Source organism: Orycteropus afer, unplaced genomic scaffold (genome assembly GCF_000298275.1).
Source record: "Orycteropus afer afer isolate SDZICR_OR568_19922 unplaced genomic scaffold, OryAfe1.0 scaffold00264, whole genome shotgun sequence".
NCBI lineage: Eukaryota > Metazoa > Chordata > Mammalia > Tubulidentata > Orycteropodidae > Orycteropus > Orycteropus afer.
Window position 1 is genome coordinate 849,138 of NW_006921851.1, and position 19,089 is coordinate 868,226.

Here is a 19,089-nt window from a genome sequence, read left to right on the forward strand (position 1 = left end):
TTGCCTCTTGTCAGCTCTACTGTACACCTGGGAATTCTGATCATTCACATAAACTTATAGGACCATTGTCTGCCAACCCTATATATGTTCTTGGATACCCTCCCCATTTCATAGACATACCTAATCGTTTAGCCTATCCACCCATCTATACACCCATATACCCATGTTTGACTTCACTGACAACACAGTACTGTATGTGCAAAAGGGTTCATATTTGTTGTTTGTACTTCCCATGTACCTCTCTAGTCTTTCTCATCCTCAGTGGTGCCGTATTGGTCACTCACGTTTGGTACATTGCCCTTCTCTTCATCCAAATCAATACTTACCTCTGTCTATCTAACAGCGTGCCCTCCCCTCCCACCCCTGGTAACCAACAAAGAAAATTTCCTTCTATAGATAAACCTTTCCTTAACTTTTACAATAACAGAAGGTATTTTTCTTTTAAGACATAAATAATTAGCAGTATTGTAAGTCTCCTAGGTAAATCAGATTCTGAAATCTCCCAAAATTTTCAGACACAACTATATAAACTTTTGGCATAACCAAAAGCATCAGTGATAAGCAAGTACCCAATTTTTAGCAGGAGTTGGCAAGCTTATTTTTGTTTAACAAGATTTTGTTTATATGACAGTACCATCTAATTTCTCAGATATATTAATCTAGAAACTAATTTTTTTGAACAAGCTTAGTAGTACCAGTGTGAGTAAGTTATCACATTATGTTTTTAGAGTGTCTTGGTTGTTTCTCAGTTCCTGCTGTCATGGCCTATAAAACAGTTTTCCTCGCCCTCAGTTTTTTGTACAGTTTTTTATATCATATTCATTTTCCAAAAATATATTTTTCTAATAGTTAAGCCTGAATTTTTTTTATAGTATCATCAGAAATGGCTTTATTTTATATAAGTGAAATTTCTGGAAGCTGAAGTTTACCTGCTTTTCAAAGCAGGGAAGCAGCAATCATTTTTGTTATAAACCTCTTCTGAGACAATCCTCTCATGAATTTATCAACTTTTTCAGTAGGAGAATCTTGAATATGATGTAACATTTACTGAGGACTGAGGGTTATCATGAGGGCATCAGAGTAATCTCTATTGTGACACAGTGATGCACATGGGAGGTGACTTAGAGTTCTAGTTCTGTCTCTTCTGTTCCTGATAGGTCTCACTTTAATTTTTGCAACCTACCTCTGACCTTACTTGTGAATTTCCTTGTTATAATTTTGGCCCAGAAACTAAGTAATTAGATTTTCTAGAGAATTATAGACAGTTAAAAAAAACACAACAACTTAGGTGTTTTCTAGTGATAAAAACAGTATATACTCTTGGGTTAAAAACTGTGTGTATATAATAAAATTAAAAAGTACATTAAATGCCCATACATAGGTAGACAGGATGAGTGATGTCTCAGCAAAAGGGAATATACCCATGACCATATATAAGTTTGGCAGATGATATTTTTATATACGTATTTATATGTGCTATAAGAATATCCATATATATAATACAGTTAACAGGGGGCAAATTTGTGAAACTTCTTAGCCATAGCCAAACTCTTTGAGGGAGTGAGTTGTTGGGCCCATGGGCTTGGGACCATGGTCATGGGGGATATCAAACTCAATTGGCATAATGTGCTATGCAAAAACACTGTTCTACATCCTACTTTGGTGAGTAGCGACTAGGTCTTGAAAGCTTGCAAGCGGCCATCTAAGATGTAACAATTGGTCTCTCCTAGACTGGAACAAAGAAGAATGAAGAAAAAAAGAATGAGACACATGGAAACAGTTAGTCCAAGGGACTAGTGGACCATGTAAACCTCAGCCTACATGACTCTAAGATCAGAAGAATAAGATGATGCCTGGCTACTACTGTCACCTACTAGGAAAGGGATCAGTGCAGGAGGTCCTGGATAGCTCAACCAAGAAGCTCACTGCTGTTGAGTCGAATCTGACTTATAGCGACTCCTCCTTGGGTTTCTGAGGCAGTATCTCTATGGAAGTAGATTGCCTAGGCTTCCTTCCAAGGAGTGGCTGGTGGGTTTGAACCACAGCCTTCTGGTTAGCAGTCAAATGCCTTAGGCAGAGTGGGAGAAAAATGTGGAACAAAACTCAGAATCATAAAAAAGGCCAGGCTAACTGGTCTGATAGAAGCTGATGAAACCCCTGAGACCGTGGCCCCTAGTCACCCTTCAGGACTGGAATTGAACTCACTCCCGTGGCTTCCAGCCAAACAGTAGACGGGCGTGTAAGGTCAATATCTACACCAGGTAGGTACATTCTCATAACAGTCAGCCATGGAAGATTAGAAGGGCAGTATTTGCACAGGAGGATAGCTCAGGGGACAGGAATGGACAGGAAAGGACACAGGGTCAAGGTAATTATAGGGAGGAAGTGGAAGAGAGCTGGTATATTATGGGGACTGTAATCAGTGTTATGAAACAAAATGTATGGAAAATGAATTTGCTCTATAAACTTTGAACAAATCACACCCAAAAAAACCGAAAAACAAAACATTAAATATCATCAGTAGTGGTGTGTTCTTCCATTGTTTTCCTATGTGAATATTTATGTATGAATTACAAAGAGATTTCTATTATTTTTAAAATAAAAAAACTCTGTTTTCTATTTTATAACTTTATATATATCACGAACATCTTCCTCTGTCATAAGTATATGCTATATATATACTTATAACAAAACCTTGGACTTTAGAGTTTTTCAACTGTTACTGTTTTATGAGAAATGATGCCTCTCATTTTTTCATGAGACTTGAAACTCCAAATGCAGATATTCTTTGGGAAGGAACATGATGACTTGACTTTAAGTAATAACTGGACTATCCCAAATCTAAAACTCTCTCTGGCAAATAAATAATTTTACAACTAGTACCAGTGATTGACTTTTCCATTGAGACTCATATTTAAATCTCATCTGACTTGTTCCCACTATATTTAGAACCTTTTCTCCTGTCACTGGAGAAAGGTTCACTATTTCTTTTTTTTTTTTTTTTAAATAATATTTTACTGTGTTTTCGGTGAAGGTTTACACAGCCACTTAGGTTTCTGTTCAACAATTTCTATACATACTGTTAGTGGCATTGGTTATATTCTTCACAATGTATGATCATTCGCAATATTTCTGTTCTAGTTGTTCTATTTTCATTTATCTAGTTCCTCTGACTCCTTACATTTTCATCTTTGAGAGTAATTGTTAACTGTTTGGAGGTCTCTGTTTTCTTAATTTTTTATGTATTGCAGTAATGTAAGTCATAGCATATCCTTCTCTTTCCCTGGAATAATCCCAATTATTGTCACTTTTCCTATTGGGCCTGTTTTTCTAGCTTTTAATTGTGTACATTTTCCCCTGGATCCTCTGTAAATTCTCTACACCTTGCAAGAGTTCAAGCAGGATTGGATTTCACCACAGCAGAGGTGATGGCTTCCCAGCCTTAGAGTGTTACATGTGCTATTCTGTGTTTTGCCTTTTTTTTTTTTTTTGAGTTAGTACTATAGTGATCTGCATTTTCTGAATTTTTTTTTTTTTGATAGGACCTTGCTAAGAAATACTCTGACAAGCTAGAATGTTGTGAACATGAGGTAGAAAAAATAATAGAAGAAATACGATGCAAAGCAATTGAACGTGGAACAGGAAATGAAAATTATAAAACAACAGGAATTGCTACAATTGAGGTATTTTTACCTCCAAGACTAAAAAAAGTAAGTAATTTCTCCAAATTTAATATGTACATAATTTAATGAAGTCATCAAATAAATACCATTTTTTAAAAACTAAAGACCAGATTTATAATTCTTTTAGTTAAAGGCCAGATTTATAATTCTTTTAGTTAAATATCAGATTTATAATTCTTTTAAGTTCTTTTGCATGTTGGACATTTATTGACTTAAAAGTTAATTTTATGGACTCCTAAACTAGGACACTTAAAATGTAGATTTCTTCCTCTTCAGACTTCCAAAATTTCATGAAACTATATCATATTTTGATCGTTTCTAAAGTTGAAATAGAAATTTAGAAATAATAAGAAATAAAGTACTTCAGTGTTCTAAAACTTTTGTGTGGTAGGACATACCACAAGGCATTCATCTTTTTTCCTGTTCAGGTGGAGGTCAAATGGTGTCAGCTTAGTGCTCAAGCAGGGTCACTGTACTGGGTGGGTCCACTTTATGATGGGGCCAGGTTCTCAGTAGTTCTAGTCCAGAAATGTTACTGAGTCAGAGCACCCAGAGGTAGCCGGCATCTTAGAACCATTCATTGCTAATTCTTAAAAGAAATAAAAATATATATGTCTCAGAGTTACCACATGACCCAGCAATTCTACTCCAAGAGAAAAGAAAACTGTGTCCATATAAAAAACTTGTGCATGAATGTTCACAGCAGCATTAGTCACAATAGCCAAAAAATGGAAAAAACTCAAATGTCTCATTAACTGATGAGTGGATAAATAAAATGTTACATATCCATATGCAGCAATGAGTCATTTTTATATGGCTTTTCTAGCCATGGTCTTGTAACTCTCACCAAAAGATTGGGTAGGATTATACAGTTAAGGTGCTTGTGGCCCACCAAGAGAATTGGACAGCTTTCTAGTAATACAGTAAGATTCATGGCACTCTTGTGGGGGTGGGACCATGTAAATAAAGTGTGTAGAACCCTGATGAGGGGATTGGTCAGTTTTGCCATCCCAGAAGGCTTAAAATGAGGCAAAGATGGAAAAGGGGTCCTCACTACTACCAAGAAGGAAGACCTGAGAATAGAATATGTCCTGTGGACCTGGGGTCTCTGGGCTAAGAACTTCTTAGACCCAGGAGACAGTAGCTGTAACACTGGAGATGGAGAGAAGCAGGGGTAGAGGAATGGTGGCAGCAGAGGCAGCAGAACCAGGAGACTGGAGGGAGATGGCATGATGAGCTTCCAGGCCCACTAAGTGAGAAACCTGAGTGTCTTCAGGCTTGCTGGTAGATTGTGATACCTGTGGGCATTTATTGGTAGAGCTAAAGAACTTTGTAACACTTGCCGGAATAGGGCAGAGGCCAGGCCAGCCCATGAGGTCCAAGGAGCCAAGGGCTAAGAAGAGGGCTGGCTGTGGGCATGGCTGAGAAGATGTCCTGACTGAAGAACTGTATCTTGGGTTGTTTCTGATCCTGAATTGTAGTCTGTTACTTCCCTAATAAACCCCATTATCATGAGTATTGTTTGTGAATTTTGTGTGGCCATTGCAATGAGTTCTCACTCCCAGCAGAGAAGTAGAGAATGCTGTGGGAGAGAAGGCTGGTGTCAGAATTGGGAAAAAGGTTGGAGAGAGGAGGTATGTCTGACCTCTGCCTCATAGGAATCAACCTTATTCAGGCTGATATCAGGCTGATGCTGATACTAATTCTCTCTCCTCCCCATTGTGAAGTTAGAGGAGGTCAGATGCCCCCATGCTGCCATTTTAAATGCTATACAATGGATTACTGTTAAGCAGTAAAAAGGAATGAAGCTCTGATTCATGCTACAACATGGATGAACCTCAAAAACATTATGTTAAGTGAAAAAAGCCACTCATGTAAGGCCATGTATTATATGAAATGTCCAGAATAGACAAATTCATAGAGATAGAAAGTAGATTCACAGTTGCCTAAGGTGAGGTGTGGGAGGTAGAGAGTATGGAGTACAGGTTTTTTGGGGAGATGATGAAAATATTCAAAATTGGATTATGGTGAGTATCTTACTTATCTAGTGCTGCTACAGCAGAAATACCACAAGTGAGGGGCTTTAACCAACAAAAATTTATTTCCTCACAGTTGAGAAGGCTGTAAGTCTGAATTCAGGGTGCTGGCTCTAGTGGAAGGCTTTCTCTTTCTGTCAGCTCTGGAGGAAGATCTTGTTGGTCTCAAGCTTCTGCTTTTGGGTTATCTGCATGTGGCTTGGCATCTCTCTTTCCCCATCTCTACTCTTATTAAATTTCTTTTATATCCTCAAAAGAGATTGACTCAAAATACACTGTACATTAATCCTGCCTCATTAACATAATATAATCCCATTCACAAATGGGATTATAACCACAGGTGTAAAGATTAGGAGTTACAACATATTTTTTTGGGCATAATTCAATCCATAATAGTGATGGTTGTACAACTCTGTAAACATTTAGAAACTGTTGAATACTTTAAACAGGTGAACTTTGTGGTATTTAAATTTTCTCAATAAATAGTTTAAAAATTCTAGGAAAAATAAAGAGCTTAATGAGAAAAAGAAAAGTATATATATATCTCATTGTGCGGTTTATGAATTTAAAGGGCAATAAACTTAAAACCTTCTTTGCTAGTTTTCAAGTATTTGGGAAGTCAAACTACCAATCAGAAAGCTAAGCAAATTTGGATGGTCTCTTAGGTTTTGCTGGTGATTCTATGTTTTCATTTTAAGCCTGGCTAGTGGAGAATGAAGAGGTTCCAAAAACATGGCTCCCTGCAACTTCCTATCATAGCCTCACTGTATGATGAGGAGGAAGTATCTTCTGTTCATTGAGGTGGTCTTTAATGTTGGAGGTGGTAGGTTGAGTCCTGTATAGCTTGGGCCAGCTTCATTAGTTGAGCTAGACTAAAGCTGGCTATGTGACAAACCTGCCTTTTAAGAATCTTATCTTCCCTCTAGAGACTGAGCTCTGGTAGCGTAGTGCCTAAGGCACATGACTGCTAACCAGAGGTTCAAACCCACCAGCCACTCTTCGGAAGGAAGGTTGGGCAGTCTACTTCTGTGTAGTGGTAATACCTCAGAAACCCAAGGAGGGGTCGCTATGAGTCAGGTCCGACTTGACGGCAAATAATAACAACAACAGAGACTGAAAGTCTACCTGGTACTGCGTGTTTTTTCTGATGTTGCCACATTGGTGCTCCTCTGAGGATGTTCTGGCCACTAATCCAGTCTGGTGACAGAGTGACTCCAAGCACATTTTATTGTAGCTTTTGGCCAGTGACCTAAGTACTTACATCCTTTAATGTTTCTGAATTTGTAGATACAGGCTAATGGCTCAAAAAGTACATTTTATTTTGTTTTTTAAATAGGACAGGAAAAGCTTGTTGGAAACACGCTTGCATATCACCGGCAGGGAACTGAAGTCCAAGTAAGTACCATGAGCTCTGGGGCCCCAGGTGGTCTTGGCCATTTTACCTGGTCTTCTGTGGCCATCTTATTGGAGAAAAAGGGTAGGTATTGTTACCGCCATCTATTGCGAGGGAAAAGGAGAATTTGAAATTGAATGACTTAGTTAAGTGGGAAAGTGGGAACTCAGAACTTGCAACATTCTTCTTTATTTCCTGCTATAACTTTAAATTAGGTCAGAACTCATTGCCCACCATGTAATTGATACTGGATCAATGTTTGAATGAGTGAGTGTGGATTTTAAAAGAAGATAGCCTGGTATTGAATTGTAGTTCTTAATGCAAAGTGTTTGAACCAATTTCAGACTGTTGTCCCATTGGAAAAAAGAAAAAATAACAAGACACAATGTTGTTATTGTTGTTAGTTGGCTCCGACTAGTAGCGACCCTGTGTACAACAGAATGAAACACTGCTCAGTTGTGCACCATCCTCATAATCCTAGCTACACTTGAGCCCATCATTGCCATCGCTGTATCATTCCATCTTGTTGAGGGTCTTCCTCTTTTTCGGTGACCCAAGCATGGTCTCCTTCTCCAGGGAATGGTCCCTTCTGACAACATGACCAAAGTAGGTGAGATGAAGTCTGGGTATTCTCACTTCCAGTGAGCATTCAGGTTGCATTTCTTCCAGGACAGATTTGTTGGTTCTTCTGACAGTCCATGGTATTTTCAGTATTCTTCACCAACACTACCATTCAAAAGTGTCAACTCTTCTTCAGTCTTCCTTATTCATTGTCCAGCTTTCACATGCATATGAGGTGATTGAAAATACCATGACTTGGGTTAGGTGCACCTTAGTCTTCAAAGTGACCACAATAGAGATAGTAATTTTGAGATCTGGTCATTTGTTTCATCTCCTTGTATATTTTTAAATGGTGAGTATTTTGAGTACCTCCAGGCCTCACCAGCCAGTGTTTTCAGCTTCTTTTTCCATTTCCTTCTTTGGTCTATATCAGGGCTTTTTTCCTAGTTCAGGAAGCATCACTCTTTCAGCACCAATGAATAGAAGATTGGAAGGAACAGCCCCTATTACTGGCTTCTCCAAGGAGCCTGCAGAAGATAAAGGGAATGGATTTTCTCATGACATCAGCCAGGGTCCTCCTGCTCAGGTAGTTTATAACACCATGGTCCTCTGTTTCATGAGGAAACATGTAGTAAGCAGATAGTTTAAAAATGACATCGTCTTTTACACTGTTTTGAGTAACCATCTGGTAAGCTGGCTTTGCCATGAAATGGTGTTTGTGGGTTGGTAAGTTGTAATATTGGGTGTTTCTGAATAAAATGTATAAAATAGTTATGATTAAAATATATTTAATGGATGATAAATAACACATTTGTTTCCCGACAGTTTTCACTGGTTTTATTTTACAGAATAGCTGAAACCTTTGGATTTCAAGAAAATTATATCAAAATTGTCATAAATAAGAAACAGCTTCAACTAGGTATGTTATGGCAAAATATGCAGAATTTTTAAATCAAGCCAGTATAAAAGTAATGACTTTCCATCCTTTTTTTCACTGTTCCTCTATTCCAAAACTTTTAATGACCTAATTTGTATATAATCCAAAAGCAATTATTTTAGAAGTTTACTAAAATAAAAATGTAAAGCAGAAAACAACTTTTCCAGTAAGTATATATTTCTGTCCTATGTCAGGGTATACTGCAATGGGGGAGAAGGACACTAAGGTCTGATTAAGTGTTACCAACTTGCAGTCTAGGGTGTGCTGAGAGTGAAATTGGGTTCAAAGAGATTCTCCCCAAGAGAGAAGAGTTATAGCTGAATGCGGAGAGCAGGAAAGGCTATAATAGGGAGTGTTTCAGGCTGAGAGCTTCATCACAGCACCCTGATAGAAACCCCAGGAAGTGAAATAAAAGCCCAGTATGGCTGTGTGGAGAAAGAGAGGAGGGAGTAGCTCTAAGGATGGAGAGCCAGGCAGAGTCCACTTTATGGAAGACTATGCAAGTGGTTCTCAACCAGGGATGATTTTATCCCACAGGGGATATTTGGCAATGTTTGGAGGGATTTTTGGTTGTCATAGCTGGGGTAGGGAGGTACTACTGCATCTAATGGGTGGAAGCTAGGGAGGCTGCTAAACATCCTGCATTGCACAGGATGGCCCCTACAACAAAGAATTATGATTCCTGTCCAAAATGTCAATAGTGCTGCTGAGAGACCTAGAGTATAACCTTATTCAATGTTAGAGTATTTCTCCTGTTCTGGTTACCTAGTACTGCTCTGACAAGAATATACCACAAATGGGATTCCTTGAACAAACAGAAGTTTATTCTCTTACAGTTTGGGAGTCTGGAAGTCCAAGTTCAAAGTGCAGGCTCTAGGGGCTGGGTGAAAGCCCCTCGACCTTGGGCTTCAGCTCTGCCTCTTGCTCCTGGTCCACTGAAGCTAGAGGCATCTCTTCACTCAGGCAGCTACTGGCTGCTGAGGCTAACAAGCCCAAGGTTGACAAATAAAATGGCACAGTCCCGATGTTACCAAACCACACGGCAGGCCATTAATTCAAGTCCATTGAAAGTCCCAAGGTTGGCAGAGCATGGCAGGCTGCTGAACAATGACATGGCTACATGCAGGGTTCAAGAGTGTCAAAAGCTAGAGACCGTTCCCAAGGCTTCCCGTTATATACAGGCAGCAGACCACATCCCTAAAACAGCTACTTAGCTGCTCACAGTAGATTCCATCATGGATTTGATTATCAGTCTTATCATGGGGAATACTACATGCAGCTGCCCAGCCACTCAACCAGGCCCAGCCAAGGTGACACACAGACTTAACTGGGAAGCCATTTATGGGGGGGGGGGGGGGCGATGATATTCACTCCTGTTTATGTTTTAAAGATCACTTTAGCTTCATGAAGGAGCTCTGGTGGCACAGTGGTTAAAGCATTTGGCTGCTAATCAAAAGGGTGGCAGTTTGAACCCACCAGCCACTCTAGGAGAAATATGGGGAAGGCTCCTTTCCTTGAAGATTTACAGCCTTGGAAACTGTATGGGGCAGTTCTGCTCTGTCCTCTGGGGTCGCTCAGATAGAATTGACTCAGTGGCAGTGGATTTGGTTTTTGGGGTTTACTTTCATGAGGGGAATGGGTTTGAAGGGAGCATGAGTGAGTCTGGGGAGACCAATTAGTTATTGAAGTAGCTCAGTCAAGCACTGTAGTCTTTTGGTTTCCAGTGGCTTCCTGTTACCTAGGGAGTCAAATTCAGATTTCTTAGCTTCACAACCTAGCCCTGGCCTTTCTTTCCAGTGTCATCTCTAGCTGTTTTCTAACAAGAAATCTAGAGCCATACTTGACTGTCCGCTGTTCTCACATGTTACTTTTTTTTCACCTTTGTTCCACCTGAACTACCTCCCCTTTTTATTCCTCTTCATCCCACTGCAAAATCTGAAAAGTAAGCCCATGCCCAGCTCCTTTGGCACCTTCTTTGTTTATTTTATTTATTTAAATTGTGATTTGGGTGAAAGTTTGGAAAGGAAATTAGTTTTCCATTCAACAGTTCATATACATCTTGTTTCAGACATTGATTGCCATCCTCACAATGTAATAGTTCTCTTCCCACTTCTTCCTTGTGATTACCTTTTCCTTATGTCCTTCTTTCCTATGCATTCGTGCCCTCTGAACTTTCTCTCTGTGTAAGTGCTGCCCTTCTCATCTCCCATTGTTGATTGTTCTAAGGAGCATACCTACCTGGTATAGGTGTTCACTTCATAGGTCTATCTGGTGTTTGGCTGGAAGTTAAGTCATGGGAGTGAGTTCAATTCCAGGCCTGAAAGGTGGCTCGGGGCCATAGTCTTTGGGATTTCACATCTCTGTCAGACCAGTAAGCCTGGTCTTTTTTGATTTTGAGTTTTGTTCCACATTTTTCTCCCACTCTATCCAGGATCTCCTATTTTGATCCTTTTCCAAGTGGTTGGTAGTGGTAGCTGGGCACCATCTAGTTCTTTTGGTCTCAGGGTCACGTAAACTGAGGTTGCCATGGTCCAATAGTCCCTCGGACTAGTTGTTTCCATGCATCTTTGATTCTCTCCTCTCTTTGCTCCAGATGAGAAGAGACCAATTGTTGATGAGGAGAGGCCATCTTATTATTATTAATTTTCTTAATCTTTTATTTATTTATTTTTTATCGTGCTGTAGTTGGAAATTTACAGAGCAGAATTTATTTTACATTCAACATTTCGTGTATGTTTGGGTTCACTCCCCAGTTACCATCCACAACCCTAACCCACTCTCCTCCTCTCTCTTCCCAGTAAACCCCCCATCCCCGCCTTGATCTTCATAGTTATACACTCTTGTGTGTCCTGCTTTTCCTCTGTGAATATTGCCCCTCTGGTGCTCCATGGCCAATTGCTCCAAGAGATGTATCTCTGTAGAATATGTGGGTGCATCACCCTGGGTTGAGTGGTCTGTGTGTATGTCTTACTTACTATTGGGCTGAGAGCCAGCCACTGGGAGTGAATTTTATCCCTAGGCCTGAAGTATATCCCAGGGCCATATTCCTGGGGGTTCCACCAGACTCCATCCAACCAGTAATTCTGGTCATTATTGTGTTTTTGGATTTTGTTCCATGTTTTTCCTCCTCCTCTATCCAGGATCTCCAGTTTTGATCCCTTCCCTAGTGGTTGGCATTGGTACCCAGGCACCATCTAGTTCTTCTGGTCTTGAGGTCCATCATGTCCTAGGGCTGATTGTTTCCATATGCCCTTGTTTTTTGCACTCTTCTTCGCTTCCGATGATAGGAGACCATTAGCTGCATCTCAGATGGCCACTTGAAAGCTTTCAAGACCCCAGTCACTACTCACCAATATAGGTTGTGGAACAAGACTTTTATGTATTTTGTTGTGCCAATTGAGTCCGGTGTCCCCCAGTACTATGGTCCTGAGTTGGTAGATCCATTGGATCTCTCTCCCACAGTGTCTGGCTTTCTATGAGGGATTGCTCTGCCTGTCTTCTGTTGTTTTTGTAATGATTGCAGGTATTTTGTATCATTGATATCTGTGCAAGATTAGCCTCAGGTGAATCTGTCTTTGGTCTAGAGTATAGTCTTATTCACTGACCCCCATCTGATCTTCTCTTATGTTTATCTGTAGCCTGGTGTTTGATGTTAATGATAATGCAGTATTGTGGATATACTGCTATTAGCTTCTGTTGTCTATATCTTATGTGCACAATTTGGTATCCTCCCTTTCCCCAGTGTTACCATGCTGGTCACAAACTCTTTCCATACCATCCCTCGCCTTCCCACCTCAATGTGTGGCTCCAACTAGCCCGAAATGATTGTCTCCCCTTCTTTTCCCTCCCCGGTAACCTACAAAGGGAGTTCCCTTCCTTAAGCAAACTCTTCCTTGTCTCTTTACAGTAATGAGCTCATACAATATTTGTCTTCTGCGATTGACTTATTTCACTCAGCATAATGTTCTCCAGGCTTATCCACATTATGAGATGATTCACGTATCCTTCATTGTAGCATAGTATTCCATCGTGTGACTGTACCATATTTTGGTTATCCATTCATCTATTGATGGTCATCTAGGTTGTTTCCATCTCTTTGCTATAGTGAATTGTGCTGCAGTGAACATGGGTGTGCATATGTCTGTTCGTGTCCTGTCTCTCACCTCTTTAGGATATATTCCTGGTAATGGAATTTCTGGTTCAAATGGTATTTCTGTTTTCAGTTTTTAAAGGAAATGCCATACCGTTTGCCACAATGGTTGTACCATTTTTCAGTCCCACCAGCAGTGTATGAGAATTCCAATCGCTCTGTAACATCACTGGCATTTGTTATTTTCTGTCCTGTTGAACTTTGCTATTATTGCTGGGGTGAGATGATACTCATCATTGTTTTGATTTGCATCTCTCTAATGAGTAAAGATCACGAGCAATTCCTCATGTGTTTGTTGGCTGCCAGCATATCGTCTTTAGTGAAGTGTCTGTTCATGTCCCTTGCCCATTTTTTAATTGGATTGTTTTGTCTTTTTGCATTTTTGAATTGGATTGTTTTGTCTTTTTGATGTTGAGGTGTTGAAGTTTTCTGTAGATTTTGGAGATAAGTCCTTTGTCAGATATGTCATACTCACTGCCATTGAGTTGGATCCGACTCATAGCGATCCCTCCTTGGGTTTCTGAGGTGGTATCACTACGGAAGTAGATTGCCCAGTCTTCCTTCTGAGGAGTGGCTGGTGGATTTGAGCTGTCAGCCTTCTGGTTAGCAGTCAAATGCCTTAGGCACTATGCCACTAGCTATTTTCTCCCAATCTGTAAGTTCTCTTTTTACCCTTCTGATGAAGTCTTTCAATGTGCATAAGAATTTGATTTTTAAAAGGTCCCAGTCATCTAGCTTCTCTTTTACCTCCTGTGCATTGTGAGTTATGTTTGATAGTCTATTTATGCTGTAAATTGGGGCCCCTAGATTTTCCCGTTTTATCTTTGATGAATTTTTATAGTTTTGTGTTTTACATTAGGAGAGGCTATCTTACATGGTTACTTGCAAACTTTTAAGACTCCAGTCACTACTCACCAAGTAGGAGTAGAACGATGTTTTTGAGTAATATGTTATGCTAGTTGAGCTCAGTGTCCTCTGAGATGATGATCCTGAGTCTGAAGGCCCAGTGACTTACTCCCTCAAGGTGTGTAGTTGTGGCTAAGAAGTTATTATAACTTTGCCCCCTGTTAGCTCTATTATATATGTGTACATTCTTATAGTACATACAAATACATATGTAGAAACATCATCTGCCAAACTTATATATGGTCATGGGTATATTACCTTTTGCATATCCATACTTTATCATTTTGCCTACCTACCTATGTAGCTACCCATAGATTAATGTTTATTATTACTGACAATGTAGTATTGTATATGTAAAAGTATTTATCTTTCTTGTCTGTACCTCTTGTGTACCTTTCCATGTCTTCCTTTTCCTTAGTGTTACTGTGTTGGTCACTTACTTTTGGTATTTTGTCTCTCCTTTCCCCCAAATCAATACATGTCATCTAGCTAGCAGTTTATACTTCCCTCCCCTCCCTGGTAACCAACAAGGAAAGTTTCCTTTCATATGTAAACTTTTCCTTGACTTTTTATAATAGTGTACTTTTTACAGTATTTGTCCTTCTGTGATTGATTTACTTCACTCCACATAATATCCTCCAAATTCATCCAGGTTATGTGGTATTTCATGATTCTTCATTATTCTTTAGTGGCATGTAGTATTCCATTGTGTGTATGTATCATTCATCCACTGATGGGCACTTAGGTTGGTTCCATCTCTTTGCTATTGTAACTAGAGCTGTGATGAACATGGGTGTGCATATATCTGTTTGTGCCCTGGCTCTTAATTTTCTTTTTTTTAAAAAAATTCATTGTGATTTGGGTGGAAGGAAACAGAGCAAGAAGACTTCTGGTTCTTGGATTTTTTAATTCCTGCAGTGTATGGGCTGTTCTAGGACCATGCCATTCTCAGAGCTTGGTATTGTGTATGAATCTGGAGAAAATTCTTTATTATCTCCTCTTATAGCCCAATTTAATTAAAATACATGAGAACACTCAAAAAAAAAAAAAAGCAAATTCATTTTTTATACAGTAGTTTATACACATTTTGTTTTATGGCATTGACTGCAATTCTCCACAGTGTAACAGCTCTCTTCCCATTTCCTCTTTGTAGTTACCTCTTCTCTGTGTCCTTCTTTCTTATGCATTCCTGCCCTCTGAGCTGTCTCCCTCTATAAACACTGCCCTTCTGTTCTCCCACAATTGATTGCTCTAAGGAGTATATCTACTTGATGTAAACATTCACCTTATATGCCTGCTTGTTGTTTGGCTGGAAGCCACAGAAGTGAGTTCAGTTGCAGATGTGAAGGGTAACTAGGGGCCATAGGAGTCTCAGCAGGCTCTATCAGACCAGTAAACCTGGTCTTTTTTTAATGATTTTGAGTTTTCTTCGACATTGTTCTCCCACTCTGTCCAGGATTTCTTGTACTGATCCCTTTCCAAGTGGTTGACAGTGGTAGCTGGGCACCATCTAGTTCTTCTGATCTCATGGTCATGTAGGCTGAGGATTGCATATGGTTTACTAGTCCCTTGGACTAATTGTTTCCATGCATCTTTGGTTTTCTTCATTCTTCTTTGCTCTGGATGAGGGTCACCCATTGTTGCATCTAGATGGCTGCTTGCAAGCTTTTTATACCTCAGTTACTACTCACCGAAGTAGTATGTAGAGCAATGTTTTTGTGTAGTATGTTATGGCAATTGAACTTGATATCCCCTGCAACCATGGTCACGCTGGCTCTCACTTCTTTAGGATTTATACCTTATAGTAGAATTGTTGGATCAAATGGTAATTTTTTTTGTATTTCCAACTTTTTAAGGGAGGGCTATACCATTTTTCAGGTGCTCTGGTAGAATAGTGCCTAAGGTACTTGACTGCTAACCAGAAGGCTGGCGGTTCAAACCCACCAGCCACTCCTTGGAAGGAAGGTTGGGCAATCCTACTTCTGTAGTGATACTGCTTTGGAAACCCAAGGAGGGGTCCCTATGCCGATTCGAAGGCACATAACAACAACAACATACCATTTTTCACAGTGATTGTACCAGACTACAGTCCTACCAGCAGTGTATGGGAGTTCCAATTGCTCCACACCCTCCACAACATTTGTTATTTTCTGTCTTGTTGAATTTGCTATTACTCCTGGTTTGAAATGTTATCTCATTGTTTTTATTTGCATCTCTGTAATGGCTAATGAATGTGAACGTTTCTTCATGTGTTTATTGGCCACCCAAGTATCTTCTTTGGTGAAGTGTCTGTTCATGTCCTTTGCCCATTTTTAATTGGATTGTTTGGCTTTTTGATGTCGAGGTGTTGGAGTTTTCTGTAAATTTTATAGATGAGTCCCTTGTCAGATACATTGCCAAGTATTTTTTTTCCCAATTTGTAGGTTCTCTTTTTATTCTTTTGGAGAAGTCTTTTGATGTGCATAAGAATTTAATTTTTAGAATGTCCCAATCATGTAGTTTATCTACTGCTGTTTGTGCATTTTTAGGTATGTTCTATTTATGCCATATATTAGGCCCCCTAAGTTTGCCCCCATTTTTTCTTTGATGAACTTTATAGTTTTATGTTTTACCTAGCTGTCCATAGGTGGATGGACCTATTTCAGGATGCTCAGTTCTGTTCCGCTGGTCTATGTGCCTGTCATTGTACCAATACCAGGGTTTTTGACTACCATAGCTAAATAGTAAGTTTTGAGATCTGGGAGTGTGAAACCTCCTACTTTGTTCTTCTTTAGTATTGCTTTGCTCTTCTGAGGTCTCTTTTTTGGTCCATATAAAATTAGTGATTGGTTGTTCCATGGCCTTAAAGAATGCTGCTGGAATCTAGATTGGGATGGCATTGAATCTATAGATTGTTTTGGTAGTATTGACATTTTCACAAAGTTTAGTCTTCCTATGCAGGACCATGGTATGTTCTTCCATTTATGTAGATCTCTTACAGTTTCTTGTAATAGTGTTTTGTAGTTTTCTTAGTACAGGTATTTTGTACCCGATAAGGAGCTCTGGTGATTTAGCAGCAGTTGGCTGCTAACCTAAAGGTCAGTGGTGCAAGCCAACCAGCTGCTCCATGGAAGAAAGATGGGCCTGTTGCTTCTGTAAAGAGCCTTGGAAACCCAATAGTGGTCACTATGAGTTGGAATTGACTCGATGGTAGTGACTTTGTATCCCTGATAAGATTTATTCATAACTATTTTGTCTTTTTGGTAGGCATTTTAAATGGTAATGTTTTCTTATTTCGTTTTCAGAGATCACTTTGTTGATATAAAGGAATCCAACTGATTTTTGCATGTTGATCTTGTATCTTGCCCCTATGCTGAATCTTTCAATTAGTGCCAGCAGTTTTCTTACTGAGCCACTGGTATTTTCTACACATAGGATCATATCTTCGAGAAATAAGGATAGTTTTACTTTTTCCTTACCAATTTGGATGCCTTTTATTTCCCTTTCTTTCCTTATTGGCCTGGCTAGGACTTCCAATACAGTATTGAATAGAAGTGGTAATAGAGAGCATCCTTGTCTGGTTCCTGTTTGCAAGGGCAATGCTTTCAGCTTCTCTCCATTGAGAATAACGTTGGCTGTTTGTTTTACATATATGCCTTTTATTGTGTTGAGGAATTTCCTTTCCATTCCTGTTGCTGAGAGGTTTTATCAGGAATGGGTGTTAGAATGCCTTTTCTGAATTGATTGATATGATCATATGGTTCTTTTCCTTGATTTTACTTATGTGATGGATTAAGTTGATTGTTTTTCTAATGTTGAACTCTCCTTGCATACCTGGTATGAATCCCACTTCGTCATGATGTATTATTTTTTTGATACGTTGTTGGAGTCTGTTGGCTAGGTTTGATGATTTTTGCATCTGTATGTATGAGTGATAACTGGTCTTTTCAGTGGTGTCTTTGCCTGTGATTTGCTATCAGGGCTATGCTTGCTTCATAAAATGAATTTGAGTGGATTCCATCATTTTCTGTGTTCTGTGATAGTTTGAGTAGAATTGGTGCCAACTCTTCTCTGAATGTTTGGTAGAATTCTCCAGTAAAGCTGTCTGGGCCAAGGCTGTTTTCTTGGTAGTTTTTTTAATGACCTGTTCAATTTATTCTTTTGTTACGGGTCTGTTCAAATTTTCTACTTTAGTCTGTGTTAGTTTAGGCAAGTAGTTTGTTTGTAGACAGCTGACCAGTTCTTCCAGATTTTCATGTTTATTGGATTACAGTTCTTCATAATATCCTGATATTTTCCTTTTTATTTCAGTTGATTCTGTTGTGTTGTTACCAATTTCGTTTCTTATTCATGTCATTTGAAGCTCCTCCTTCTTTTCCTTTGTTAAATTCGCTAGTGGTTTGTTGATTTTATTAGTCTGTTCAAAGAATCAACTTTTAGTTCCTGTTGATTCTATTGTTTTTCTGTTTTATTTATTTTTGCTCAAATGTTTATTATTTCTTCTGGTGAGTGTAGGCTTATTTTGCTGTTCTTTTTCTAGTTGTTGGAGATGTTGGGTTAAGGTGTTGATTTTGATTCTTTCTTCTTTTTTGATGTGTGAGTTTATTGACATAAATTATCCCCTGAGCACTGCTTTTGCTGTGTACCAAAGATTTTGGTATGTTGTGTTTTCATTCTCATTTGATTCAAGAATTTCTAAATTTCATTTTCAATTTCTTCTATTACCCAATAGTTTTTATGGAGGATGTTATTCAGTTTGCATGTATTTGCTTTTTTGTCCCCCCTTGATCTTGTATTGTTGATTTCTAATATTATAGCATTGTGATCTGAGAAGATGCTCAATTGAAGTATTTTGATGTTTTTAAATTTGAGGCTTGCTTTGTGGCATAACACATGTATTCTGGAGATTGTTCTCTGTGCACTGGAAAAGAATGTATATTGTGCTGTTGTTGGGTGAAGTGCTCTGTGTATGTCTGTATGTTTCTAAGGTCAAATTGATTGATTGTATTGTTCAGTTCTTCTGTGTCTTTGTTGAGTTTTTTTCTAGTTGCTCTATGTGGCACTTCATTCGGGGTAGCTTTTCTAATTAATATACTTTTCTGAGCCCACTGTCCCAGCAGCATCAATTGTATCTAGGCTTGCATTTGTAAACATTGGTTTTGTGCACTTAAGTCTTGTTTTACGTGTCTGTTTCTAACCCTAGACACTGAACAACTGAAAAGTGTAATTATATCCTAAGGACCAGCACAGTGTGAACATGGTGCTTGTTGTTGTTAGGTGCTGTTGAGTTGGCTTCAACTTATAGTGGCCCTGTGTACAACAGAATGAAACACTGCCTGGTCCTGTGTCTCACAATCCTTACTATATACCTCAGCCCATCATTGCAGCCACTGTGTCAATCCAGCTCATTGAGGGCCTTCCCCTTTTTCGTTGACCCTCCACTT

The 19,089-nt window shown here is 39.2% G+C and overlaps 1 protein-coding gene across 1 annotated transcript in view; it reads left to right on the top strand.

Moving 5' to 3' along the window:
* Positions 1-19,089, top strand: part of NUB1 (negative regulator of ubiquitin like proteins 1) — a 56,203-nt gene that overhangs the window by 951 nt on the left and 36,163 nt on the right. The window contains exons 2-4 of the mRNA XM_042782216.1: positions 3,543-3,710; positions 7,056-7,114; positions 8,522-8,592. Of these exons, the coding sequence (XP_042638150.1) occupies positions 3,543-3,710; positions 7,056-7,114; positions 8,522-8,592 (298 nt within the window). The remainder of the gene's footprint in view (positions 1-3,542; positions 3,711-7,055; positions 7,115-8,521; positions 8,593-19,089) is intronic.